At 59.5% G+C, this 26,840-nt stretch overlaps 1 protein-coding gene across 7 annotated transcripts in view; it reads left to right on the top strand.

The window, feature by feature from the left end:
- ABR (ABR activator of RhoGEF and GTPase) overlaps positions 1 to 26,840 on the top strand; it is a 210,958-nt gene that overhangs the window by 180,014 nt on the left and 4,104 nt on the right. For 4 of the 7 annotated variants that reach the window (XM_039475784.2, XM_039475791.2, XM_039475786.2 and 1 more), the window contains 5 exons: positions 20,776 to 20,835; positions 21,156 to 21,268; positions 22,215 to 22,354; positions 23,628 to 23,762; positions 24,705 to 24,810. In XM_039475784.2, coding sequence (XP_039331718.1) covers positions 20,776 to 20,835; positions 21,156 to 21,268; positions 22,215 to 22,354; positions 23,628 to 23,762; positions 24,705 to 24,810 — 554 coding nt within the window. Of the gene's footprint in view, positions 1 to 4,127; positions 4,375 to 20,775; positions 20,836 to 21,155; positions 21,269 to 22,214; positions 22,355 to 23,627; positions 23,763 to 24,704; positions 24,811 to 26,840 lie in introns of those variants that run through there. The other 3 variants (XM_039475785.2, XM_039475790.2, XM_039475794.2) reach the window with 2 other exon arrangements.

Genomic DNA, 26,840 nt, shown 5'->3' with positions numbered 1-26,840 from the left:
GCTGTGTTTATATAGCCAGGGAGCCTTGTAAGTCGTCCGAGGAGGGCTCTGCCAGGCGTGGCTGGGTGGCAGGGTTTGGGGGGAGTGTGGCCACTTCCTCCAAGGAGGCCTCTGCAGGCATGGCTGGCTGGGTGGAAGGGGTGTGGGAGGAAGGAGTGTGGCCACTTTCTGGGCAGTCAGATCGCCTAAGCTGAGCCCAGCAAAGATGAGGAGGAGTCCGTGGTGGGCTGCAGGGACTGGAATTCAGACTGCTGTTCTCACTGGGGACATTTGTCCTGCACGGATCTTCCACCCAAGACCACTGACCCCAGGAAGCAGTGAGTCAGGCTTTGGGGAGAGAAGGAAATCTGTGCTGTCCCCAGAGGAAGCCCCCGGTCCGTAAGGGAGGAAGGAGAAGATGAGCATCTCAGGGGAACACTCCCAGCTGTGCTGCCCATCTGCCAAGGTGCTGATGTCACCATGGAGACCAGCTGGCCGTCCTTCATCCAGTCTGAGCCTGCAGTTCCTAAGACAGAGGCATGTAGGGCTTTGGGAGTAGGGTTTATGCTGCCCGTCTCTCCCACGTGCCTGGCAGCAGGGAGGGCAGAGAGGGGTGCGCGTTGCTGGAGCCTGCACCCTGTGGCACGGGACCCAGCCTGAGGGAAGGGGACTCAGGGAGCCAGTGAGGGGCCAGTTCCGAAGTCAAGCTGCAGTGCCAAGAGCACCACAGCCAACGAGGTGAGCGGTTACCATGGCGCCTCACCAGCCAGTTACACAACAGCCGCTGCACGTTTGCCAGAGGGAAGTTGAGTAAAGCTGGGACCCAGTGAGGGTGGACGGCCTCTCCCCACAGCCCTGTGTGCCCCACAACGACCCGCCTCCTCCACAAAGCCCTCCCGGGTTTCCTCCAGCAGGAAATTCAATCTCCTTTCTCTTGACATTCACGGCCTTTTGTGTGTCCTGTTCTGAGGCCGTGATACCGGATTTTGTGAGGGCTTTGTTCATCTGGGCGTGGCGTGCATAGTAGGTGCACAGGTGCACGTCTGCCTCCCGTGGAGCGCACCGCACTGCCCTCTTGGCTGCAGCTTTGTCCAGCGCTGGCCTTTGATCCGTCTCTGCGGTGCCCTGACCCCCACGCCGGGTCGGGCACACAGCCAGGCCCTCAGTCACTGCCTCTGGAGTGACATGAGTGGGGCCGGGCGCGGTGGCTCACGCCTGTAATCCCAGCACTGTGGGAAGCCGAGGTGGGCGGATCACCTGAACTCAGGAGTTCGAGACCAGCCTGGCCAACACGGCAAAACCCTATCTCTACTGAAAATACAAAAATGAGCCAGGGGCGGTGGCAGGTGCCTGTGATCCCAGCTACTCCAGAGGCTGAGGGAGGAGAATCGCTTGAGCCTGGGAGGCGGACGTTGCAGTGAGCTGAGACTGGGCCACTGTACTCCACTCCCGCCTGGGCCACAGAGTGAGACTCCATCTCAAAAAAAAAAAAAAAAAAAAAAAGTGTGAGTGGGACTAAGTGGGCATGAGTGGGACTAAGCAGTGTAGCCCAAAGGGGTGAGCAGTGCCTTCCCGGGAGAGGTGGTTTGTGGCCATGCCGGGGTCTGCAGTGCTGTGATGCCCCAGTAGTGAGGGGGCTGCCTGGTCCTTCCTGGAGCCCAGGAAGGGGCAGGTGAAGGATGGGCCGGGAAGGGTGACTCAGGCCTTGATTGGGAGACACAGGCATGTTCCTACCTCCGTCAGCCTCTCCCCCTGCCCTCAGGAGGCGCTGGTGAGGCTGCTGTGGCTTCACCCATCTAGCAGCTCAAGTGTGCGGGAGGCCGTGCATGGCCCTGGCAGCCGCCTGATGTGCAGGAGTGGGTGTGGCGTGTGAACGTGGAGGAATCGGGGCTGGTCTGCCCCCCTCTGCAGGGACAGTGAAGACCGAGGCCCTGTTCCAGCCCAACAGGCCCCCACAGGATGCCCCCCACGCCCTCTCCACCCTGGCAGAAGGCAGTACAGGGCCAGGTCCTGCCACACCAGAGCACCCCATGACAGGAGATAGGCTTTGGGGTTAGCCGGGTCTCCATTTGTGTTACAGCTTGTCCTGGACTTGGACAGTGCTCAGCCTGTTAGAGTCCTTCCTTTCTTCAAAGGTAAATGGGGAGGCTGGTTCTGACTTGGTGAAGTTGGGAGGATTGTGTGAATTAATCCTTGATGCCTGGTCCATGCCAACCGTCCGTGAACGGCAGCTCTTATGATGACCAGGTCCTGGCTGCCTCTGCAGGGAAGCCACTCACTTCTCCAAACACTCGAGGCCTCTCCAAAGAAATCCTGACAGTCGCCTGCCCGTTGATGCCAGGTGCTGAGGGCCGGTCTCTGTGCCCCAAGCCACCTGCCTCACCCGGGTCTTCTTCCTGAATCCAAAGCATCATCCCCGCTTGGGGAAGGCACAGTGCTCACGAGCACCAGGGAGTCAGGGGCCTCTCCCTCCTCACTTGGCACTGCCTAACCCTGGGCAGAAACTGGACCTCCCTGACCCCCTGTCCTCACCTCTGCCAAACAGCACAGTGACACCAGCATCACAGAAATGTGAGGCTTCCATGTAGGCGGGTATTTGAAAGACCTGGTTCCTGGCTGCCACTGTGTAAAGACTGGTGTCCTCCCTGTGCCCCGGGATCTGCAGTGGGTGATGCCCCCACACCCCTCCTCCCTGGGTGACGCCCCCACACCCCTCCTCCCTGTGCGTGCAGGGGTCTGCAGTGGGTGATGCCCCCACGCCCCTCCGCCCTACATGCCCTGGGGTCTGCAGTGGGGTGATGCCCCCACGCCCCTCCTCCCTGCGTGCTGGGGTCTGAAGTGGGGTGTTGCCCCCACGCCCCCTCCTCCCTGCATGCCGGGGTCTGCAGTGGGGTGTTGCCCCCCACGCCCCTCCTCCCTGCGTGCCGGGGTCTGCAGTGGGGTGATGCCCCCACGCGCCTCCTCCCTGCGTGCCGGGGTCTGCAGTGGGGTGTTGCCCCCCACGCCCCTCCTCCCTGCGTGCCGGGGTCTGCAGGGGGCGTTGCCCCCCACGCCCATCCTCCCTGCATGCCGGGGTCTGCAGTGGGGTGATGCCCCCACACCCCTCCTCCCTGCGTGCCGGGGTCTACAGTGGGGTGATGCCCCCACGCCCCTCCTCCCTGCGTGCCGGGTCTGCAGTGCGGTGATGCCCCCACGACCCTCCTCCCTGCGTGCCGGGTCTGCAGTGCGGTGATGCCCCCACGCCCCTCCTCCCTGCATGCCCTGGGGTCTGCAGTGCGGTGATGCCCCCATGCCCCTGAGTTTTGCATAGTCTGACCGTTTGGGATTTGGCCTTTCTCTTCCTCTGAACACCATACTCTAACTTGTATCGTCACCTTGAGACATCATTCGCCTCCTAGTCTGCAGTTAGACAGGTCACTCACTTGAGGGTCAGGAACAAGCTCGCTCTCTCCCTCCAGGCCCCCAGCACAGACACAGGGGTTGCCCGTGGCGTCCTCTGCCCCTGGCAGCAGAAACCCTGTCTGGTGAGGTGCGACGGGCCCTGGTTAAAAGTGACGCCCCCGGCTGGACATCTGCGACCCTGGTGGTTTCGGGCTTTTGCTCCTGTCTTTGAGCACATCAGTGGCCCGATTCCCACGGGAATCCCATCTCAGGGTCTTCTTTCTCCCTTAGATTCCTCACCTGAGGAGGCTCCTGAGCCCCGGTCCCGCAGTGGGTCCTGAGGGAGGGGCCTTGGGGCGGGAGTTGGGGGTCGGGAACTACAACCCCAGGTCCAGGAACGTCTTTTGCAGGGGAGGGGACGGCTGTGTTAGCCCCAAAATGCAGCCCCCGCTCGCCGCCCCCCACTTTGGCCCTGGGAGCAGCTTGGTGGTGAAGGGGTTAAGGCCGGGACCGCGGGGAGAGACGGGCTGTGGGGCTCCTGGAAACTTTATTCCGCGGGTGGGGGCGGCCTCGAGAGGGCGGCAGGGTGGGACCCGGGCTGGGGTGTCGGAGGGGCGCCCTCGGGCCTCCACTGAGCCGCTTTCATGGTGGGGGGCGCGGGGGGAGGGGCCGGGAGGAGGCGAGAGGGGGCGGCGCTCAGCCTGGGCTGCAGCCTCGGGGGGAGGGCGGAGGGACGAGGGAGGAGGGACGGGCGCGGGGAGCGCGGAACCTCTCCCGGCGGGCGGGACGTGCGGGGCCGGGGCCGCGGCCGCACTGAGCTCCGCAGGCACCTTCTCTCCAGGCCCGTCCTGTCCCATCCCCGTCCCCGGCATGACCGACGTCCTGTCCCGGCCCGACTGCAGCCCGAAGGCGGGGGGCGAACCCCTGGAGCTGGAGGATTCGGGGAGCAAGCGGCCCCCCAACACCGGCGCCCGGCTCTGGGGCCGCGTGCGCAACAGGCTGCTCCGCCACAAGGTGCCGGCGGGTTGGGGGGGCGGGGCGGGGGCGTGGAGGTTTCGGGGGTCCCGCTCACCTTTCCGTGGGGTCCCGGGACAGAGCTGGGGTCTGCGCGTCGCTGTGAGGGGCTTGAACTTGATGGGAATGGGGTGCTGGCCCCGCGACCCTGGCCTCCGGGCGTCCGCTCCTGTCTCTGGGGAGAAGGCCGTTTTCTTCGCGGCAGGTGGACTCGCTTTACCAGCAAGAGTTGATGCGGCCCCGGGAGCCTCCTGCCCTCGGGGTCTGTCTCTTTCCGCTGTGCTTGGCCCAGACCGACCCTGTGTCCAGCTGGCACTGCCGGGCCCCCTTTGCTGAGGGGCACCGACCCTGGCCCCATCTGCCATGTGAGGGTTCTATGTGCAGGGTTGCGGGGGGTTGGGGGGGATGCTGCCGGGCCGGGGGTCTAGGTTTTCCCCTCAGGGACCACCCGGCTGACTGCTGGCCCAGGGCCCGCTGGGCACCAGGCGTCCGCTCCGTGTGCCAGGGGCTTCTTGACCCAGCAGGCAGCTCAGACCAAGCCGTGCCGGGACAAACCCCAGGGCTCCTGCAGCCCCAGAGCTGAGCTGAGATTAAAATCGGAGATAGAAGCCACTGCCTTGCAGCTGGGCAGGCTGCCTCGGGGCTGGCTTGGGGCCCTGGCATCAGGCATCCGAGGAAGAGCCAGACCCAGCGCCCAGCACACAGGAAGCGCTCGATGACTCTGCAGAGCAAACCCGCTGCCTGAGTCCCCCTGGCCAGGGCAGGGCACATCCCTCAAGATAGCAACAAGGGAGGCCTCGCCGGCCTGCGGTGCACACTGGCAGGCCCTCCTGTGGCTCACAGCAGGACCCTCTGCGACCTCTTACTGGTGACCGAGTTGAGGCTCCCGGCATCAGCCAGCACAACGTGATCTTGCGCCCACTGGCTCCTCGTTTAGTTTTAGCTCCTGCTGTGGGGCATACTTGACCTCCCAGAGGTGACATCAGTCCTGGAAAGTGCCAGGTAGGGCAGCAACTCGAGCTGTCCTGCACTGGCCCCTGTGTCACCTTCAGCCTCCCTGGGGACCCAGCTAGCAGAGCCCTGCAGGCCCCAGCTGCTGCCCGCACCCCTCTGTGCTGAGGCAGCTATCTGTGCCCGGCAGCGTGGAGTCATCCACTCCCCGGCCCCACTGACGCCAGCCCAAAGCTCATCCTCCATCCCCAGACTTCAGCGTTGGCAAGAAACAGACCTGGCAGGTTCCAGGTCCGGCAGCAGCCACACAGGGCCCTTCCAGTTTACCTGGCTCTTTGAGGAGGCATCTGGCATGTGGGGGCAACTTTTAGACCCTGACGGCTGAGACCTTCAGTTCTTTCCCTCTTCCTGTGCATTTGTGGCCAGCAGAACTGAGAAGCCCCTTTAGGAATTTGCTGGCCAGGTTTGCCCTGGTGCTGTCTGATGGGCGTCTCTGGGCAGGGGCAGCAGCCAGGCACATGCTGGGCTGCTGAGCTGGGGAGCAGGGTGGTGTCCATGCCGCTGCAGGGTGGCTCTGGGCCTGGGGGCCTTGCGTGGCGGGTGGTTCAGTCCCTAACACGTGCAGTGTGACACGGTGGGTCCGTGTCGTGGGCACAGGGTCTGGGCTGCAGCAGACAGAAGGACCCGGCACCGTGCTTCCTGCCTCGCTATGCACAGGCGGGCGGGGTGGGCAGCAGGGTCCGGAGTCTAGGCCCGCTGGCTTCTTCCTTTCTGTCTTCAGCCATGTTAACCCGGGCCCTCGGGGCACCCGCTTCACAGCCAGCCCAAGGGGCTGGGATTAGGCAGTCGTGGTGGTGGGGTAGGGGAAGGGTGCCTAGCACTGCCCAGCCTGGCAGGAGGGTCGCCTCATTCACTCGTTAACTGTGCCCTGAGGATTTGGCGCTGTGGGTGTGAGAAGCACCTGTGGTCCTCCCGCTTCCGGTGACCTAAAGATTCACGAAAGGCTGGCCGCAGGTGTGTGGCTCGTCCAGGCTGGGCCTGAAGACTGGATGGGAAGGTCTCATTGTCAGAACCAAGCCTGTAAATCGTGCGGGGCCTCTGGTGCTGGGCGAGGGCAGGCAGTGACGCTCACAGGTCTCCTTGGGGTCCCAGTGGGGGCTTGTGTTGGGCTGCTCTTGTCCCCAGAGGAGGGTTCTGGGACTGAAGCCTCATTCCAGCCCCTGGCATGGCGGCCGGCTTGCTGTGTGAGCATGTCGCCGGGAGCCACGTGGTGTCTGGGTTTGTGAGTTTGGTCAGGGCACCCCGTACCTCACTTCGAGATTGGACTTTCCCTTCCTTTTTACTTTTTTTTTTTTTTTTTTTGCCTCAAATCACACTCAAGTAGACCAGGCCAGTGCCTTGCTCTCCCTCCCAGCCCTCCCTCTTCTAGCTTCTCAGTTGAACTTCAGAGGGGAAGGAGCTGAAGGGGGCATCTCATGCCCAGCTCCTGCAGCACCTGCAGGTTTTCATGGGGTCACTTGTGGGAGCCGAAGGGAGGCCAGCCCAGAAGCCCTTGTCTGGTGGAAAGTTGCAGCCCTTATGTGGCTCTGCACCCAGGCCAAGGGGCTCCTGACCCAGACCGGGCAGCTGCTAGCCAGAAGTGGAGACTCAGGCTGAACCGGCAGGGTCTGGGCGGAGGTTGAGGACAGCTTCGGACGACCTTGCCTCTGCCTCCAGGCACAGCCGCGGGGGGCTGAGAATCCCCTACTTCCAAAGAGCTTGTCTTAAGCTGGACGCCGGCACTGCTGAGCCCGCCAGGGAGTCAGTGTCCTGTGATGGAAGTTGCTGCCTTTGCTTCAGAGAGGATCAGAGGCATCACCTGAGGAAGGGCGGGGTGGAGAGCCCATCTTGGGCCATTTGGGGAAGCTTCAGGCTCACGATGGTCTTAGAAGAGGGTCTCTTTCTTGTATAACCTGAGACAGGAGTTAAGAGACTGGCCTGGCCAACATGGCGAAACCCCATCGCTACTAAAAATGCAAAGATTAGCCAGGTGTGGTGGTGCATGCCTGTAATCCCAGCTACTTGGGAGGCTGGGGCAGGAGAATCGCTTGAAGCGGGAGGTGGAGGTTGCAGTGGGCTGAGATGGCGGCACTGTATTCCAGCCTGGCCGACAGAGTGAGACTCAGACTAAAAAAAAAACCAGGGTCCCTTTCTTTGTCGGCTTGATTGGCACTGCAGGACAGCCCCGCCCCTCGTCAGTTCTTCCTGATGGCACCAGGTATGCGGGCCATGGGAAAGTTCCCTCTGCCCCTCACCTGGCCATCGAGGTACACAGGTGCTGGGTACAGGACACAGATCCATCCTAGGCTGGTTTATTTTACAGTCCAGCTCTGGGTGTCGGGAACCATCTTGCAGCCTCCTGCAGGAAAAGCCGGGCCTGGCCGCCCTCCGCCCTTCCCTGTCTCCTGGAGGTCATCGTGTGTCTTGTCTGTTCACACAGACTCTCCCAAGAGCAACCCCTCAGCCGTAGACAGGGGTTAAAGTGGTGCCTCCCCTGAGAGCTGGGGCCCCTGCCACCAGCCCCCTTCCCCCAGGCCTGTGTGTGGGTCCCGACGGCGGCCAGGCTGGCTGGCAGGTGGGCAGTGGGGCTGGGTGACCCTCCCTCGTTCTCGCAGTACTTGCCCACTCGCCGAGAGGGAAGGCCTCCCTGCCTCGGCCTCCTGAGTGCTCTCCCGCCCTCTCTGCCAGGCTGGCTCCCAAGAGGCTGCTTGAGTCCACAGAGCAGGAACCCTGGACTCTGAGAATCTGATGAAGGTTCCGGAGCCCACCCAGACACAGGCACCCCCATACACACAGTGCATGCTACTTTAGAGGGGCTGTGGACACCAGGGCAGGAAGCCTGCTCTGAGTGAGCTTGGCAAGGCTGTTTCTTGGAACCTGGGGAGGGTAGGAGGGTACTGGCCCTCTCCAGCCTCCCTGTGGTCCACAGACAGCTTGGCCAGCGGTGCTGGGCCTGGTGCCCCAGCTTTTGGATGGCTCTGGACCCAGGAGAGCGGAACCGGCCAACCATGGAGGTTTCTCAAAGGCCAGAGCTGCCCAAGCCCGTGAGCTGTGGTACCTGGAGGCAGGGAGGCCCCAGACAGGGGCAGACATTTTGGAAAGAGCCCAGAGCCCTGCAGGTGCAGGCCTGGGGCAGCCGCCAGTGTCGGTCACAGCGTGGGTGCTGGAGAGGCCTGGCTGTCTGCTGAGTGGCCTCGTCACCACCCAGATGGTTGGGAACAGCTCAACAGGTGTGGACTGTGGCCTCCTTTCCCTATCAAATCAGGCTGGGGTGTTCGTGTCCTGACAGCTCCCCAGTCCCTTCGAGCCCAGGACCTGCCTGCCCAATCCAGGGAGAAACGCAGTGTCCGCTCTGGACCCGGCGAGCTTTAGACTCAGGTCTGCTGCCCTTGGCCCTCCTCCAGGATGGAACCTGGAGAGGCGGAGGTGGGTGGTGCATGGAGCTGCACAGGGGCTTCTGCAGGGAGGTCAGGAGACCCCCGAATCCCCACAGACGTTTCCCCAGCCCCGTTCCAAGACTGTGGAACCAGCTTCTGCACTGGAATCTGAACAGTGACCCCAGCCAGGGCTGGTACCGATGCCAGCCGGGCACAGCCAGGGCCGTGATATCCACAGTGCCCTTCCCATCCGACGCCTAGACACCCCCGGCTGTGTTCGGTGGGCTCCCAACGTCCCCGCCCTCAGGCTCGTGTGGCAGAAGGTGCCATAGAAACCAGGGCGCCAGGCCACAGGAATCAGGGCTTCCGCTTTTCCGGGTCGCGTCTGCTGCTTTACCTGCTGTGCTCTGGGAGTATATCCCTCACCTCTCTGGTTCTCTGGGGTCAGCACCATGAAGGAGCTGAAGGACGATCTCCCAGAATCCCGTTCATATGATCTTGGCCGTGACTCAAGGTTCCCGGTCCTAAGCCTTAAACTCTCGACACCCGGGAGAGCCTGTCACAGGGCTGCCCTGGGCCAGCGCCAGCCATTCAGGAGCAGGGTCTAGTGGACGCAGGGCTTCCTGACCCCTGTCCTGAGGCGACCCTGGCAGGGAGGCATTCCCACCTCCTTCTCCCGGCCCCAGTCAGTTCCTCTGGCCTGTGAGTGTTGGCCGGGCTCCTTCCATGTGCTGGGCCTGCAGGAATGAGGGGCCCAGGGCGCCCAAGACAAGACCCTGAGTCAGTCAACACAAGAGATCATGGCGCGTCAGACGAGTTTTGCAGAGAAAACAGACGCAGGCCGGGTGCAGTATCATGCCTAGAACCCCAGCACTTTGGGAGGCCGAGGCGGGCGGATCACTAGGTCACATCGAGACCGTGCTGGCCGACACGGTGAAACCCCATCTCTACCAGAAATGCAAAAAGATTAGCCGGGTGTGGTGGCAGGTGCCTGTGGTTCCAGCTACTCGGGAGACTGAGGCAGGAGAATCGCTTGAACCCGGGAGATGGAAGCTGCGGTGAGCCGAGATCTCGCCGCTGCACTCCAGCCTGGGAGACAGAGCAAGACTCCATCTCAAAAAAAAAAAAAAAAAAAGAAAGAAAGAAACAGTTGGGTCATGCAGTAGAGAGAAACAAAGATTTAAATGACAAGGAGGATAATTCAGCCGTAAAGAATCTGGGGATGGTGCATTCCCGGCCAAAGGACCAGCAGGGTGCACACCCTGAGGCAGGCATGTTCAGAGGGGGCGTGGGGGCCGCGGGGAGTGTCGGACGCTGCGCCTGCTGAGGGGACAGTGGCCAGATGACGTAGGCCCTGTGGCTCAGGACTGGGAGCTCAGCCTTTAACCCAAGTGCAGTGGGAAGATGTGGGGACGTCAGGCAGTTTTTTGTGGGGATGACATGTTTTGAACCCATCTGAGTACAAGGCCTGCCTCTTAGCCTATGACGCAGTGAAGTGACACCTCTGAGGCTCTGTCATTATCGACACTGTTTTACATGTTCGTTTATTTGGGTTCTTTTTGTTTTTGTTGTTTTGAGAGGGAGTCTCGCTGTGCTGCCCAGGCTGGAGTGCGATGGCACCATCTCGGCTCATGGCACCCTCTATATCCCACATACAAGTGATTCTCCTGCCTCAGCTTCCAGACTACCTGGGATTACAGGCGCCCACCACCAGGCCCAACTAATTTCTGTATTTTTAGTAGAGACGGGGTTTTGCTATGTTGTCCAGGCTGGTCTCAAACTGCTGACCTCAGGTGATCCTCCCGCCTTGGCCTCCCAAAGTGCTGGGAGGGTCTCACTCCATCACCCAGGCTGGGGTGCAGTGGCACCATCTCGGCTCACAGCACCCTCTGCCTCCTGGGTTAAAGCAATCCTCCCACCTGAGCCTCCCAAACAGCTGGGTCTACAAGTGTGTGGTGGCAACCATGCCTGGCTAATTTTTAGATTTTTTTGTAGAGATGAGGTTTCGCCACGTTGCCCAGGCTGGTCTCAAACAATTGAGCCACCAGCCTCAGCCTCCCAAAGCGCTGGGATTACAGGCAGGAACCCCTGTGCCCGGCCCACACTGTTTTGTATATGTGGAAACTGAGGCTCGGAGAGTGACCTGGACGAGGTCACGTGAGCAGCCTAGCAGAGGGGCAGCGCTCAGCCCCCGGCAGCTCAGACACGCTCAGGCTGTCACCCACAGTGGCCGCTTTGCATGGCCAGTTGGGGTTGGGCTGCGTGCCCTGGATGGGGGTGTCTGGAGGCGCCGGGCTCCTGCCCTTCAGCCCCATGTGGTGCCCAGCCTGGCACACTATGCACTGCCACAGGCAGGACAGCGAATGTGAGACTCAGCAAGGGGAGGCCTGGGAGGTGCCCCTCAGAGCCGGCCCAGGCCCTGAAATGCTGGTGCCCCTCCCATCCCCAGCGGCGAGCTCCATGCCCAGAAGGTGCTCCTGGCCTGGGCAGGGAGGGTGAAGCTGCTTTCAGAGAAGGCCACTGACGCTTCACCACTCCAGGCCCAGAGCGAGGCTTTGGAGCCAGGGGGTCTGATGGGCCCTTGGCCTTCCTGCAGCGGCCTGAGTGAAGCTCCCCGTCAGGTCCCCAGAAGGCCTGTCGTCTTGGCTGTGAACCTCCAGGAGCGCTCCTTTTCCCTTCTGGACGGCTGCTGAGGGCGCCTGTGTGTGGCTTCAGCCTGGCCTGTGCCTTTTCTCAAGAGGCCCCTCTGCCCCTGCCCTTGCTGCCCTGGCGCCGGGGCAGGGCCGGCCTCCTGGCTGTCACTTGCAGCCCAGTTCTGGGCTGAAACCTCCAGGCTGCTGGCGCAGGGAGGCAGTGGAGGGCGGACTGGCCCTCAGGACAATGGAGCCCCAGGCCCCTGGGGAGATAGATGTGCCTGGCCGTGGGGCCTCCGAGAGCAGTGCCAGTATGAGTTCTGTCCGCTTCTCCTCCAGGTCAGCCATGCCCAGCCTGGGGGCTAAAAGCAAAGTGGGTGTCATGGAAGGCAGAGGCAGGAGTGGACGTGGGAGGGCAGAGGGGATGGACATGGGAGGGCAGAGGCGGGAGTGGACGTGGAATGGCAGAGGCGGGAGTGGGTGCCCAGGAAAAGAGGTTGCTGAGGGTGTCAGAGGCTGACCTGCCTCAACAAAGGCCTCGTTCAGAGCTGCTAAACCCCTTCCTCTGTGAGGCTCAGGGATCTCGGAAGTTCTCAGGTTGGAGGGGAGGCCGGCCGAGGCCCAGGGCCACAGCGCCAGCCTGAGTCTGTCTGTGACTGGCCTGGGTGTGGCAGGTGGGCTCACCTTGGCTGCAAGGAGCTGGGCTGGCCCCGAGGTGCTGGTCTTGCATGGGGGTGCCAGGCCATGGGAAGATGTGGGGAGCTTATGAAGCCTGACCTGCGTCCCCCACCCAGATGCTGAGCTGACCCGGCCGCCCCTCCCTCCCTGCCTGTCTCTGCCATGGAGTATCTCGGAGCAGCCACGTTGGCGGAATCCTCCTTCCCCCCGAGGGAGGAGAGGCCGGCTCTTGGCAGCCCCCGTCTCCCCCACTGCCAGCCTGCCAGCCTCGCCGTGCCTCTCACGCCTGTGGTCTGCCCCAATGACAGGCTGGCTCCCACGTCCCATCCCAAGGGGACCCAGCCCTGAGCATGGGACTGCATTGGGGGAGGGGGGCAGGGGAAAGCCAGCCTGGGGTTGCCACCGTGGCCGCTGGCCCAGGAGCCACAGGAAGCGTGCCCACCGTCAGGCCTGATTGACGCCTCAGGCCTGGGCTCTGCGGCCCCTCCCAGGCAGGCGTGAAATGCACCCACACAGCTCCACCTTCCACCTGGTTCCCCATCCAGGGGCCGGTTCCACTGAGGTCCTTCTGGAGTCAGCTTCTTTTTCTTTTTCTTTTTTTTTTTTTTTTTTTTTTTGAGACAGAGACTCGCTGTGTCGCCCAGGCTGGAGTGCAGTGGCGCCATCTCAGCTCACTGCAACCTCTGCCTCCTGGGTTCAAGTGATTTCTGGCTAATTTTGTATTTTTAGTAGAGATGGGGTTTCACCATGTTGGCCAGGCTGGTCTCGAACTCCTGACCTCAGGTGATCCGCCCACCTGAGCCTCCCACAGTGCTGGGATCTGAGCCCCGCGCCCAGCCGGGAGTCATTTTTTAGCATTCCTGTTAGGGTTAGGGTTGAAGTTATGGTTAGGGGTTGGGTTTGGGGTTAGGGGTTAAGGGTTGTGTTTGGGTTTGGGGTTAGGGTTGGGGTTATGGTTATGGGTTGGGTTTGGGGTTATGGTTAGGGTCTCAGGAGAAGTGGATTCACTACCTCTGTTGTGAAGAAACATTTAGGGTTGAGGTTGGGGTTAGGGTTATGGTTGGGGTTAGGGTTGGGGTTAGGGTTTGGGGTTATGGTTAGGAGTTGGGTTTGGGGTTAGGGTCTCTCTCAAGAGGAGTGGATTCACCACCTCTGTTGTGAAGAAACAGAGTTAGGGTTGAGGTTGGGGTTAGGGGTTGGGTTAGGGTTAAGGTTTGGGGTTAGGGTTAGGGTTGTGGTTAGGGTTATGGTTGGGGTTAAGGGTTGGGTTAGGGTTAGGGTTTGGGGTTAGGGTTGGGGTTAGGGTTATGGTTGGGGTTAGGGGTTGGGTTAGGGTTAGGTTTGGGGTTAGGGTTAGGGTTAGGGATTGGGTTTTGGGTTAGGGTTGGGTTAGGGTAGCGGCCGTGAGAGGAGGGACCAGGCAGTCCCTGAGGCAGGAGGTCAGGCGGTGCAGGGGGCAGGGCTCATCAGGGCTCCCAGGCTGTGGGAGTGAGCATGTGGCCTCTGAGTGGAGCAGCTTTCTGGAAGGAGGTGGAGGCCTGGGAGCCTTGGGGACCCTGGCAAATGTCATCTTGAGGTTCCCGTCGTCCAGTGAGCCCTGGATGGCGTCCCGAGTGATGTCCACAGAAGGCTGCCCGGGACCTCTGACCCCTACACTGAGACCCCAGCTGCCCAGAACCTCCGCCTCCCCCTCCACTGAGACCCCAGTGGCCAAGTACCCCCACCTTAGGTAGGGCTACCACAGGCCTTTTCAAAAGGGCTCCGGGTGAGGGCTTGCAGGAGAGGAGGTGGCAGAAACTGGCCTGAAGACCCTCAGGTGATCTGTGCGCTGCAGGGGGAAGGGTGATCCAGCAAGCAGGGGTGCGGCTTGGCCACCTCCTGGGGGCAGGAGTGGAGACCCAGAGGGAGCGTGCCCCTGAATGTGGGCACAGGAGCTGCCCAGTAGCAGCCCCCCAGCCAGGGGCAGCAGGAGTGGGGTCACCTGCCCCAGGGGTAAGAGAGGGCCTGAGCGGAAGGGCTGAGACCCTCAGGGGCATCCCCAGGACATTCCTGAAACTTAGCTCTGGAGATGCTCAGATGTGCCTGGAACACCGTCTGCCCTCGAAGCCTCAAACCCTCTCCCCCTGCAAGGCCAGCTTGCTGATTCCTGCCCCAAACAGGAGGCCACTTCTGTTCAGGAAGGTGTGGCAGCCTCCACCAGCCACCAGCGGGGTTCTTGGCAGAGAATCCACGCACGCCTTCGGGTCTCCACTCCTGCTCCCCCGGAGGTGATGTCCCCATTCCAACCCAATGCCCCTGTCTGCTGGGTTTTTGCTGCAGGGACCTTGTGGTCTCCTGGACGTGAGCCCCTGAGGCCAGCATTGCTCTCTGGGAGAGGTCTGAATGCGCAGTCATGCTCTGACCACGGCCGGGTGTGCAGATGAAAAGAAAATCGGTGGCTGGGCACGGTGACTCGGCCCTGTAATCCCAGCACTCGGGGAGGCTGAGGTGGGAGGATCACCTGAGGTCAGGAGTTTGAAACCAGCCTGGGCAACATGGAGAAACCCCATCTCTACTAACAATACAAAAATTAATTGGGCGAGGTAGTTCCCACCTATAGTCCCAGCTACTCAGGAGGCTTAGGCAGGAGAATTGCTTGGACCCAGGAAGTGGAGGTTGCAGTGAGCTGAGATTGCACCACTGCACTCCAGCCTGGGCGACAGAGCAAGACTCTGATTCAAAAGAAAGAAAATAGCTGAGCTGCTGTGAGTGACTGCGTGCAGCCGTCACTCACCCTGGCTCCAGGATATTCTGCAGCCTATTTCTATCTTCCGCCTGTAGCCCACCCTGGGGAGGCCCCACTGCCCCCATGCCCTCAGTGGTCTTCCTAGCCTGGCCCTTCAGCCCCCCGTCTCCCCCTTCAGGTGATCTGACACCCCCAGGCACCTGCTCCCCTGAACCCACAGATGGCACCTACCTGCCGGGACCAGAGAGTAAGGAGCCAGGTGTCCCATCCGCCCCTATCCTGGGGCCAGCCCCTCCACCCCAGCGCTAATCTAATCAGGAAGTAGCAGAGTCCACATTTCCCAGGAGTTATAAATAGCGTAGCCATTTGGGCAGCAGCGTTCCTCTGGAAAATGTGCCCTGTTCCTCTCCCGCCCCTCTGTGTGTATAAATGATATCCTGAAATAGACTTGGTTTCTGGAGGCTGGTGGCGTCCCGGGAGACAGAGCGTCACTGTCAGGGCTCTGAGGGGCGAGGCAGGGGTCTGAGCAGATACCAGGGCCGCACCTGCGGCAGGAACCAGGAGGGTGGCCGGGATTGAGGGGCTTGCAGCTTCGGAATGCGGCAGCTGCCCCAGGCCTGGCCTCAGAAGGCCGGGAGTGTGTGGGCCAGCAGCCTGCAGAGGGCAGGAGGTAGCGCAGCAGGAAGGCAGAGAGGACTGATGGTTCCCACCAGACCCGGCTCTCCGAAGGAGGCAGGGCTGGAACTGGGCCTCAGCCACAGGCTCCCAGGAAAACACTGGTTGAACCTGGCAGCTGGAGCGGAAGTGACTGCGAGAGGCATTGGAGGGGGGCTGCACTGAGGGCGCCTCCCAGCACCCAGGTCTGCCCGGCAGCTGGGGCCGCACCCCGGGAGGCCTGATGCCTCCTTTCTGAGGAAGCAGCAGCTGGTGCCCCAGGTCGTTACTTCACACATCCTCCTGCAGCCTCAGGCGCAGCAGAGGGTGTTGGGAACCTTGATTTTTTATTTTTATTTTTTATCTTTATTTTTGAGACGGGATCTCACTCTGTTGCCCAGGCTAGAGTGCAGTGGCACGATCTCAGCTCACTGCAACCTCTGCCTCCCAGGTTCAAGCGATTCTCCTGCCTCAGCCTCCCAGAAGAGCTGGGATTACAGGCGTCCACCACCATGCCCAGCTATTTTTTTGTATTTTTAGCAGAGACGGGGTTTCACCATGTTGGCCAGGCTGGTCTCAAACTCCTGACCTTGTTATCTGCCCAGCTCAGCCTCCCAAAGTGCTGGAATTACAGGCGTGAGCCACTGCGCCCAGCCTTTTTCTTTTTTCTTTTCTTTTCTTTTCTTTTCTTTTCTTTTCTTTTCTTTTCTTTTCTTTTCTTTTCTTTTCTTTTCTTTTCTTTTTTTTTTTGAGATGGAGTCTCGCTTCATTTCCCAGGCTGGAGTGCAGTAGTGTGATCTCGGCTCGCCGCAGCCTCCACCTCCTGGGTTCAAGTGATTCTCCCGTCTCAGCCTCCTGAGTAGCTGGGACAACAGGCATGTGCCACCACACCCAGCTAATTTTTGTATTTTTAGTAGAGATGGGGTTTCACCCTATTGGCCAGGCTGGTCTCGAACCACCTGCCTTGGCTTCCACAGTGCTGGGGTGACAGGGGTAAGCCACCACCCGCTGGGGCTTTGACTTTGAGCCCTAGCTCTCACCTCCTAGGTGTATGCTGGGTAAATTCCTCATTCTGGTTGAGCCGCAGCATCCTTACCTGTGAGACGGGGACAGCTACGAAAGCTGAAACTGCGTGCGTTTGCTGTGGCAATTACCCAAGACGCTGCGTGTTGAGGGTTTGTCGTGCCTAGGATAGGTCCATCGCTCTCACTGCTTTCTGTAAGAACCCTGCAAGGCCAGCGTGGACATACGGGCACCTCCATGAGGAAGTTGGCATTCACGGAGGGGGATCGACTTGCCCACGTGCACGTGATTGAGTGGAAGACTCGGATTCCCCAGCCTCAGAACCCTGCATGTTCCCCCACCCCCCTTTCTGTGTCCAGGCACCCTCTAAGACTCAGGAAGGGACCGTTGGCCCAGTTTGCAGAAGCTGCCATGATGCGCCGGGTTATGGGAAGCGGGGCAGAGGAGGGACTTTGGGTAAATCCGACCAGGTGCCCTGGAGTTGGCCTGAGGCTTATGCTGATGGGTGGAGAAAACTGCCTCAAGAAGGGGAGGTCTCAAAACACCAAACTGTACCCTACAAATGTGTATAGTTGCAACGTGTCAGTTAAAAAATCAGGGCCTGCACAGTGGTTCATGCCTGGAATGCCATCTCTTCAGGAGGCTGGTGTAGGAGGATCACTTGAGCCCAGGGCAACATAGCAGCCTGGCCAGCGTAGTGAGACCCGGTCTCTAGAAAAATACGTACAGTCAGGCGTGGTGGCTCACGCCTGTGATCCCAGCACTTTTAGAGGCCGAGGTGGGCAGATCAAAAGGTCAGGATTTCAAGACCAGCTGTACCAACATGGTGAAACCCCATCTCTACTAAAAATACAAAAATAATTAGCCAGATATGTTGGTGGGTACCTGTAATCCCAGCACTTTGGGAGGCAGAGGCAGAAGAATCGCTTGAACCCAGTTGGTGGAGGTTGCAGTGAGCCAAGTTTGCATCACCGCACTTCAGCCTGGGAAATGAAGCAAGACTCCATCTCAAAAATATAAAAATAAAAATAAGTAAGTACATACATAATAATTGAAAATTAAGGAAAAAAATTTAAGACAGGCATGGTGGTTCACGCCTGTAATCCCAGCACCTTGGGAGGCTGAGGCGGGCGGATCACCTGAGGTCAGGAGTTCGAGACCAGTCTGGCCAACATAGTGAAACTCCATCTCTACTAAAAATACAAAAATTATCTGGGCATGGTGGTACGTGCATGTAATCCAGCTACTTGGGAGGCTGAGGCAGGAGAATCGCTTGAACCCGGGAGGTGGAGGCTGCAATGAGCTGAGATCATGCCACTGCACTCCAGCCTGGGTGACAAGAGTAAGACTCCATCTGGGAAAAAAAAAAAAAAGAAATGTACAAAGCCTTTCAAAAGGCAGGCGTATCCAGTTCTTTGCCTTCCCCAAAACTGATAGAAGATTTAATTTAATTTTTTTTTGGGGGGGGTAGTATATGTTTTAATTTTGAGTAACTTTCTTTCTTTTTTTTTTTTTTTTTTTGTAGACGGAGTTTCGCTCTTGTTACCCAGGCTGGAGTGCAATGGCGCGATCTCGGCTCACCGCAACCTCCGCCTTCTGGGTTCAGGCAATTCTCCTGCCTCAGCTTCCTGAGTAGCTGGGATTACAGGCACACACCACTATGCCCAGCTAATTTTTTGTATTTTTAGTAGAGACGGGGTTTCACCTTGTTGACCAGGATGGTCTCGATCTCTCGACCTCGTGATCCACCCGCCTCGGCCTCCCAAAGTGCTGGGATTACAGGCTTGAGCCACCGCGCCCGGCCTCTTTTTTTTTTTTTAATTGCATTTTAGGTTTTGGGGTACATGTGAAGAACATGCAAGACTGTTGCATAGGTACACACATGGCAGTGTGGTTTTCTGCCTTCCGTCCCCTCACCTGTATCTGTCATTTCTCCCCATGCTAACTCTTCCCACCTCCCCACTCCCCTACCCCCCATCCCTCCCCCATTTCCCTCAGAAGATTTAATTTTCAACTGAGAGATCATTTCAAGTAATTTCACATAACAGGTACAGATGCAGTTTCAGGCAGGTAACACGGAAAGAGGTTAAAGAATGGCATAACATGGCTGCGATGAAACTCTGCGGCCTCCTCTGCTTCTCTGTGAACAAAATGTTTCACTGTTCACGTCTCTTTTTTGCTCATTTTAGAGACACCGTCCTGCGTTGCCCAGGCTGGTCTCGAACTCCTGCCATCCTGTAGCTAGGAGCCATCGCACCCGCACAGCTGTTAAAAAAAAAACCAAAAACATGAACAGAATTGAGGTCAAACCTCGTTTCACTCTAGCAAAAGATAATATCATACAGATACGTGAACTAAAAAAAATGCTCCGCCCATCGCATTGAGAATTCCACCAAAAAGTTGTTTTGCTACTTAATATTTATTAAAAAGTGTCATGCATAGCTTACTTTTTTTTGTTTGTTTGTTTTGAGACAGCGTCTCACTCTGCTGCCCAGGCTGGAGTGCAGTGGTGCGATCTTGGCTCACTGCAACCTCCGCCTCCCAGGTTCAAGCGATTCCCCTGCCTCAGCCTCCCGAGTAGCTGGAATTACAGGCACCCACCACCACACCTGGCAAATTTTTGTATTTTTAGTAGGGTTGGGGTTTCGCCATGTTGGCCAGGCTGGTCTCGATCTCCTGACCTTGTGATCTGCCCGCCTCAGCCTCCTAAAGTGTTGGGATTACAGGCGTGAGCCACTGCTCCTGGGCCCCTTTTTGATTGTATACTGCCAGTCATGGGACTAACTGACCCTGAATGTATTAATATCTGGAGCCTTGAGGTCTCAGGAAATTTTGGTTTTCAGTGTACACAGATTTTTTTTTTATGGAAGCAAAATATAACGGTGAACAAAGGGCTTGAAAATATAAAAATATAAACTAGGACAACATTCTTTAGGCAAAATGGAAAGAAGTTCAAGGAGAGAGATGAGGCAGGAGCTCCGTGAGGGAAGGAAGAGCTGTTCATGTGCGTTTTCAGTGGATGATTGTGGATATCACATCGCTAGGGCATTTAGATCCCACTGAATACATGTGAGAGAATGATGTCACACTTGTGTTTTAAGATGGCAATATTGATATTCTGGAAATCATACTCTTGGTAACTGTTTAAACTTGGAAATGTTCAGATGTTGACTTAAAAATGTATCAGGGAGTGCACAGTTGCTCAAAATGAGTTTGCAGGTGTGCAGGCAGATGGATGCAAAGGCCCCTGAGTTACCGAAACAGAATCTGGAACAGTCCTGTGTGAGGGGTGCCTCTGATCTCTCCTGGGGTCCGCATCTCCCTGGGCTCCGGCCCAAGCTGGGGGCTTCCTCTTTGGAGGATCTGCTTACTTGGGGAGCCAGTGGCTTGGCCAAGTCAGCTCCTTGCATCTTCACAGCTGCCCCACGGAGGAGGTTCTGGTGCTGGCCCTCGTGTGCAGATGGAAAAACTGAGGCTTAGTGAGTTTAAAACTTGCCAGGATTCGCTGGACACGGTGGTTCACACCTGTAATCCCAGCACTTTGGGAGGCCGAGGCGGGTGGATCACAAGGTCAAGAAATCAAGACCATCCTGGTCAACATGGTGAAACCCCATCTCTACTAAAAATACAAAAATTAGATGGGCGTGGTGGCCTGTGCCTGTAATCACAGCTTGGGAGGCTGAGGCAGGAGAATTGCTTGAACCCAGGAGGCAGAGGTTGCAGTGAGCCGAGATCGCGCCATTGCACTCCAGCCTGGGTAACAAGAGCAAAACTCCGTCTCAAAAGAAAAGAAAAGAAAAGAAAATGCCTGCCTCACCCTCGACCAGATCAAACACCACCAAAAAAAAAACTTGCTGGCGTCCGGGCCCACGCAGGCTCCTGAGTGTGGCCTGACCCTTGATTGCACTTGTTCAGCATCTCCACATGCATGGCTGGTCCCCGCCATGGGCTGGCACCTCCTGATCATTCCAGTGTGGAGAGGAGGACGAGGTGCTAACCTTCTGTGAGCCTCGGTTTCTGCATCTGTGAAATGGGGTAGTAAGGGCCAGCTCTCGGGCTGACAGCTCAGGAACAGGTCTCAGGGGCAGGAGTGCCTAGCAGAGTGTGCCTGCCTCCCTCGAGGCAGGGGTCCTTCTCCAGCTGGGGCCAGAGGGGCCTGGGAGCTCAGCCCCCCGAGGTTGATTTTCAGGTAAACGTCAGCTTATCCCAGCCACTCAATTCTGCCTTCCTGTGTAGCTGGCTCTGAGCAGTGCTGACCCACGGGGAGAGCTCTGGCTTGGCCTCTGACTGGCACCTTCTCACCCACATTTTCTCTCTGCAGCTGGACCCACAAACAGTGGAGACCAAGAACTGGCACACGGACGTGATTGAGATGAACGGGGTGAGTGGGGGGTGGGAACGATGTCTGTGAGGTGGGTGGGCAGCCCGCCCTCTGGGGGCATGAGTGAGGGGGTGAGCGGGGGATGGGATAGTCTGTGTGGGGCGGGCAGCTCTCCCTCTGGCTGCTTCTGGGGCTGCTGTGCCACCTCGACCGGTCCCATTTTCCCACCTGCCCTTGCCCTGCCCGCTGCTGCCCTGCAGGTTTTGAGGAGCCCTGGGTGTGAGCTAACCCTCATCTGCAGTCTTGGGGAGACCCCTGTGTTTTGGGGTACTCCTCAAGCACTCACACCCTGGGGAACTTGTGCCTGCCTCACCCCCAAGCAGATCAAAGTGGAATTCTCCATGAAATTCACCAGCCGGGATATGAGCCTGAAGAGGACCCCGTCTAAGAAGCAGACGGGCGTCTTTGGTGTGAAGATCAGTGTAGTGACTAAGTAGGTGCTGCCTCTGGCCTCCGAGTCCTGGTGCCAGTGCCCCGTGTCCCTGCCAGCCTGGGCCCCCCAGCCCTCCCTGCCTGTGCACACCCTGGCATCTAATCTATCACCCCAGCTCAGTGGTGGCAGACAGCCAGTATGGAGCTAGAGCGGCTGCAGAGATGCTCACGCGACCCTTTAGAAGCACATGGGCCAGCACTTAAACACTGGAAGGTCTCATGTGAAACCCCAGATCATCTGCTCCTCATGATAAGCGGGAAGGTGTCAGCCGGGGGCCTGCATTTGGGCTCGGCACCAGCAGGGACTGGCCGCCCCCCGGGAAAGGGAACGTCCCCCAGTTCTCACTGCCCTGGCCCCTTGTCTCAGGCCTGACCCACCTCCTGATGAAGGCTGCCTGCTGGGCCTCCTGCAAGCATCTGAGTCTGGGGGACACCCTTTCCCTAGAGACTCAGCCTTCCCTTCCCAAGTTCCCAAGCCTTCTGCCCGAGGCCTCCGCTGCCCTGCACAGGCTGGCAGGGATGGGCAGGCTGGGGTGGTCTGGCTGGGGTGGGCAGGCTGGGGAGGGCTGGCTGGGATGGGCAGTCTGGCTGGGGTGGGCAGGCTGGAGTGGGCTGGCTTGGGTGGGCGGGCAGGCTGGGGTGGTCTGGCTGGGGTGGGCAGGCTGGAGTGGGCTGGCTTGGGTGGGGGGGCAGGCTGGGATGGGCTGTCTTGGGTGGGCGGGCAGGCTGGGGCGGGCAGGCTGGAGTCGGCAGGCTGTCTGGGGTGGGCAGGCCGGCTGGGATGGGCTGGCTGGGGCGGGCAGGCCGGGGCGGGGCGCAGTGGCCTCTTTCTCAGCTCCCCATCCCAGATGCTGGGAGCTCCCCAGGGCACGTGTGTGCTGGGTGGGGGCTGCTGTGGGGGAGCTGTCGTGGGGACCGCCCTCCACCCGTCCTCACGCCCACCCCAGGCGGGAGCGCTCCAAGGTCCCCTACATCGTCCGGCAGTGTGTGGAGGAGGTGGAGAAGAGAGGCATCGAGGAGGTTGGCATTTACCGGATATCGGGTGTGGCCACGGACATCCAGGCGCTGAAGGCCGTCTTTGACGCCAGTGAGTGTGGGAGGCCTGGCCGGCAGCTGTGACTATGTCCCAGCAGGCTGTGGGGGGCACAGGAGCGCTCAGGGATCCAGGAGGCTTCGTGGAGAGGCCAGGCCCACCCAGGGCAGAGGAGCCTTGGTCGGTTTTGAGTCCTGTGGCAGGCGTTTTTTCTGCATTTTCTCATGGAATCCCCTCCCCTCGAGGGTAAGGAAATGGCAGACACGCAGAAGGGCCGGGTCGCTTGCCCAGGATAACTCAACTTGTAGGTTTTGGCTCTGGACTGAAACTCGGGTCTGACTGGAGTCGGCGTGACTGGCCTTCTTGCTGGTTCTGGGTGCCTCGTGAGCCACGGGGAAACAGCTGTGAACCTGCACCTGCTGTTTCCGGTCCCCAAACCCCTCTCGTCAGGCCCCAAACCCTGTGGTGAGGCCTGAGCTTTCCGGCTTCTGCTCCCTGCTCCTGCTGCTTCAGGCTGCAGCAACCACGGCCTGATAGTCAGGACACCTATGCCGGCCAGGCAGGGACGCGTCTGCCAGGAGCCGAGAGGGCCTCGGGGCGGCCTGGAGAGAGGTGGGGCGGGGCCGGGGAACTCACTGGCACTCAGCTCCTCTGGGCACCCTGAAAGCTGAGGCTTTGTCAGAACATGCTTTTACATGTGAAAATGTGCGTGCCGGATGCAGTGGCTCACGCCTGTAATCCCAGCACTTTGGGAGGCCGAGGCGGGTGGATCACGTGGTCAAGAGATTGAGACCATCCTGGTCAACACGGTGAAACCCCGTCTCTACTAAAAATACAAAAAATTGGCTGGGTATGGTGGCGTGTGCCTGTAGTCCCAACTACTCAGGAGGCTGAGGCAGGAGAATTGCCTGAACCCAGGAGGCAGAGGTTGCGGTGAGCTGAGATTGCACCATTGCACTCCAGCCTGGGTAACAAGAGCGAAACTCCGTCTCAAAAAAAGAAAATATGCAGTGCCTTCTGAGAGGGGCTGAGTGATGGGGATGTTCCAGTTGGGAGGCAGGTGTGGGCCACATGTTGTGAACGTGGCTCTGAGCTCTGGGTGGTGAATCTCATTCCCCGGTCACCCCTTCCGAAGCAGCCACAGCAGGTGGACCCCAGGCTGTCTCTTCCTGCTCCTCTGACCCCAGCCCACAGAAACTTGCGGGCACCCCAGGTCCTGCCTTTCCAGGGGAGACCTGCACTGAGATGGAGTGGGTGGGGGCTGCCTCGGGAGGGCTGGGGGGATAGAACAGGCTGAGGCTGCGTGACCATGGCTCCTCCCCTGCAGATAACAAGGATATCCTGCTCATGCTCAGTGACATGGACATCAACGCCATCGCCGGCACGCTCAAGCTCTACTTCCGGGAACTGCCCGAGCCCCTCCTCACGGACCGACTGTACCCAGCCTTCATGGAGGGCATCGGTGAGGCCCTGAGGGCTCCTGGGGGCTAGGCTGGGCTGGGCCAGGACTCCCTGGCTGGAGAAGTAGCCAGCAAGAGAAATCCCTGTGGCCTCCCTTGCTGGGTGACCTTCCCAGGGCACTGGGGCCTGGGGCTGAGGGCCAGAGGGTGGGGTGTGGCCTGCTGGGACCGGGTGTGAGGCTGGACACTTTCTCGCCTGCTTCTTGCCCCTCCTGTCCCCATGGTGTCCCCTCTGCTTCCTATTGGGACACTGATCTCCTGCTTGGAAGCTCTGATATCCAGGAAGACTGTCCTGAGTGGCAGAAGCCAGCACCCCAGAGCCAGGGAGGAAGCTGGTTCAAGCCAGAGGGCACTTGAGGCAGGCTGTGCTGGGCCTTGCAGCGAGACCACACACTGTCCCATCACCTCTGCTGAGGACCCTGGCCAGCTCTGCGTCCACCCGCTTGGGCCAAAGCCAGGTGCCTGGGTATCCCTCTGGCCTTCTCTCCTGGGGCATCCCACGGAAGGCTGCTCACACGCATGCGCCAGTGCAGAGCAGGGTGAGAAAGAGCAGTCTCTCATGCCATGGGCAGGACCGGCCCCTGCTGGCTCAACCTTCGCCACGCAGACCAGGGCCAGGGATGACCCGTGGCCAAGGCCCAAGCGGCCAGCTGCAGGAAGAGAGTCTGCCCCTGCCAGCCGGCCTACTGACTGAGTCGTGGCCGGGCCGCCCGTGGCTGTCGTGCCCGGGCCCCATGGCTGAGTCATGGCCGGGACTTGTGGCTGAGTCGCGCCCAGGCCTCCTGGAGGAAGCAGCTGCTTACAGACCTCACCCTCCCCGGTGAGGTCTGTTCCCCAAGCGCTGGCAGCCTGGGCTGTCCACAGGGGCCCCCAGCCTCATGACCACAGGGGCTCTGGCAGGGAGCCCCCAGAACTGAGCTCTGCCCTGGCATTCTCTCCCACAGCCCTGTCTGACCCTGCTGCCAAGGAAAACTGCATGATGCACCTGCTGCGCTCCCTGCCCGACCCCAACCTCATCACCTTCCTCTTCCTGCTGGAACACTTGAAAAGGTAATGGGAGGGGGACGGGGGGGTGCCACGGAGGAAGGGGCACCAAGGGGGGTACGGGATGCCAGTACACCTCAGCCGGGGGTGCAGGTCCTGTTGGAGGACCCACCTCAGCCCTCCTCATGGGCGCTGGCCACTGTCGGACCATCCGTGCGGGGTGAGAGTTTGCTTCCCCCCTTCTTGCACTCATGCTTTTCTGCTTTGAGAATATTTGGGTCTCAGTAGTAACCTCAGAGATTGGCCACGCGATATTCAGAACAGCAGAGTGAGCGCCAGGGGCTGCAGGCACGTTGATAACAGCAGGTCCCACCTCCCAGTGGCTCACTCAGCCCGAGTGGCCTTTTCTAAATGAAATGGAGAGCGGATAGTATCAGGCTGCACTCCAGGCCTTGGTGCAAGTGCGACCGTTCTGCTCCATTACACAGAGAACGGACGTTGTGTTCTGTGTTACAGCATAGCGTGTTATTGGCCAGGCGCCGTGGCTCACACCTGTCATCCCAGCACTTTGGGAGGCCAAGGCGGGTGGATCATGAGGTCAGGAGATCAAGACCAGCCTGGCCAACATGGTGAAACCCCATCTCTACTAAAATACAAAAAATTAGCTGGGCATGGTGGCAGGCGCCTATGGTAGTCTCAGCTACTCAGGAGACTGAGGCAGAGGAATAGCTTGAACTTGGGAGGCAGAGGTTGCAGTGAGCCGAGATCGAGCCACTGCACTCCAGCCGGGCAACAGAGCAGGACTCTGTCTCAAAAAAAAAAAAAAAAAAAAAAAAAAAGCGTTATTGTGGCCCACAGTGAAAACATGTGAGACCCACTGGTCCTGGCCCACACCTCACTTAACACAGGGAAGATGAGCCCCCACGCCCAGCGGGGACTTGCTGGGCTTAGTGGCACATCCGTCCTTAGAACCCACGACTTCCAGATCCTAATTCAGACCCTTTTTGCCTTCCCATCATCCGTTCTGCGGTCAGTCCAGCCAAGAGCTGCTGACGTGGGTACCTGCAGCAAAGCTCAGAACTGAAGGTGGCCTGAAGGGTCCTCAGGCTTGCGTGGGAAGGAGCTCCCCGGGCCTCCCTTCAATCCACCTGCCTCCTAGGACCCGGGAGCTTGAGGGGTCCTAGGAGCTCAGCCCCAGCTCAGGGCCAGGCCCCCCGCACCCTCCATGTGGCTCAGCCAGGCCAGGCTCTGGAGAGCCAGTGGAGACCTGGTCACACCCGGGGCTGGTATCTTGTTTTTCTCATTATGAGACATTTTTCCTCTGGTTTGGCCAGGACCGGAGCCTGGACCAATCCCGAAATCGCCTGGCAAGCCTTGTGGGAGGGGTGGGAAGGGAAGGGATCGTTCACTCAGTTTCCACCCTGGGAACTGGGCACAACCTGTTCCCACATCTGGGCCCTGTGCGCGTGGTGAGGGCCGGCCCGCTGCACAGCGGCCTGTTGGCATCACAGTGTGTCTGCCTGTTTCCAAAGCAGGTGGCCTCGGCTCCCACCTGGGGGTGGGAATGATGATATGGAGAGGGTGACAGGCACTCTTAGGGTGGGTGGGTCTCACCCAGAAACATTCGCTGAGATTGAAGGAGAACCAAAGCCCCCCTGATGGGACAGCAGTCCCACCCAGGGAAGCATTGCAAAGCATCTGGCCTATTGAGCAAGAGAAGCGGGGGAGGACCCGGAGGGTGGCGGCCCAGGAGGGTGGCGCTGGCTCATCCTGGAGGAGGGCTGCTCTTGCCCCAGCACAGCTGGCAGAGCCCTGGGTCTGGCTAGAGATGGTGGCCGGGCGGGTTCCAGGCCCTGCCTGCCTTTCTCCCCTGCCCCACCCACTGTGACTCTTCCTCCGGCCACTCGGCCCATGAGTAAGCAGCACCAGTGGTTAAGAGTGTTGTTCTGGAGGCAGCTACCTGGGTTCCAGTCCCAGCTCTACCACTTGCAAGTCGCCTGACCCCTCTGCACTCTGGTTTCCTCGTCTTGACAATGGGGGTGATGATACTTACCTCAAAGGGCGAGCATGGGTTGTTACAGGGAAGGTTCTCAGAA

Source organism: Saimiri boliviensis, chromosome 17 (genome assembly GCF_048565385.1).
Source record: "Saimiri boliviensis isolate mSaiBol1 chromosome 17, mSaiBol1.pri, whole genome shotgun sequence".
Taxonomy (NCBI): domain Eukaryota; kingdom Metazoa; phylum Chordata; class Mammalia; order Primates; family Cebidae; genus Saimiri; species Saimiri boliviensis.
This window is presented reverse-complemented; position numbering and strand designations above follow the sequence as displayed.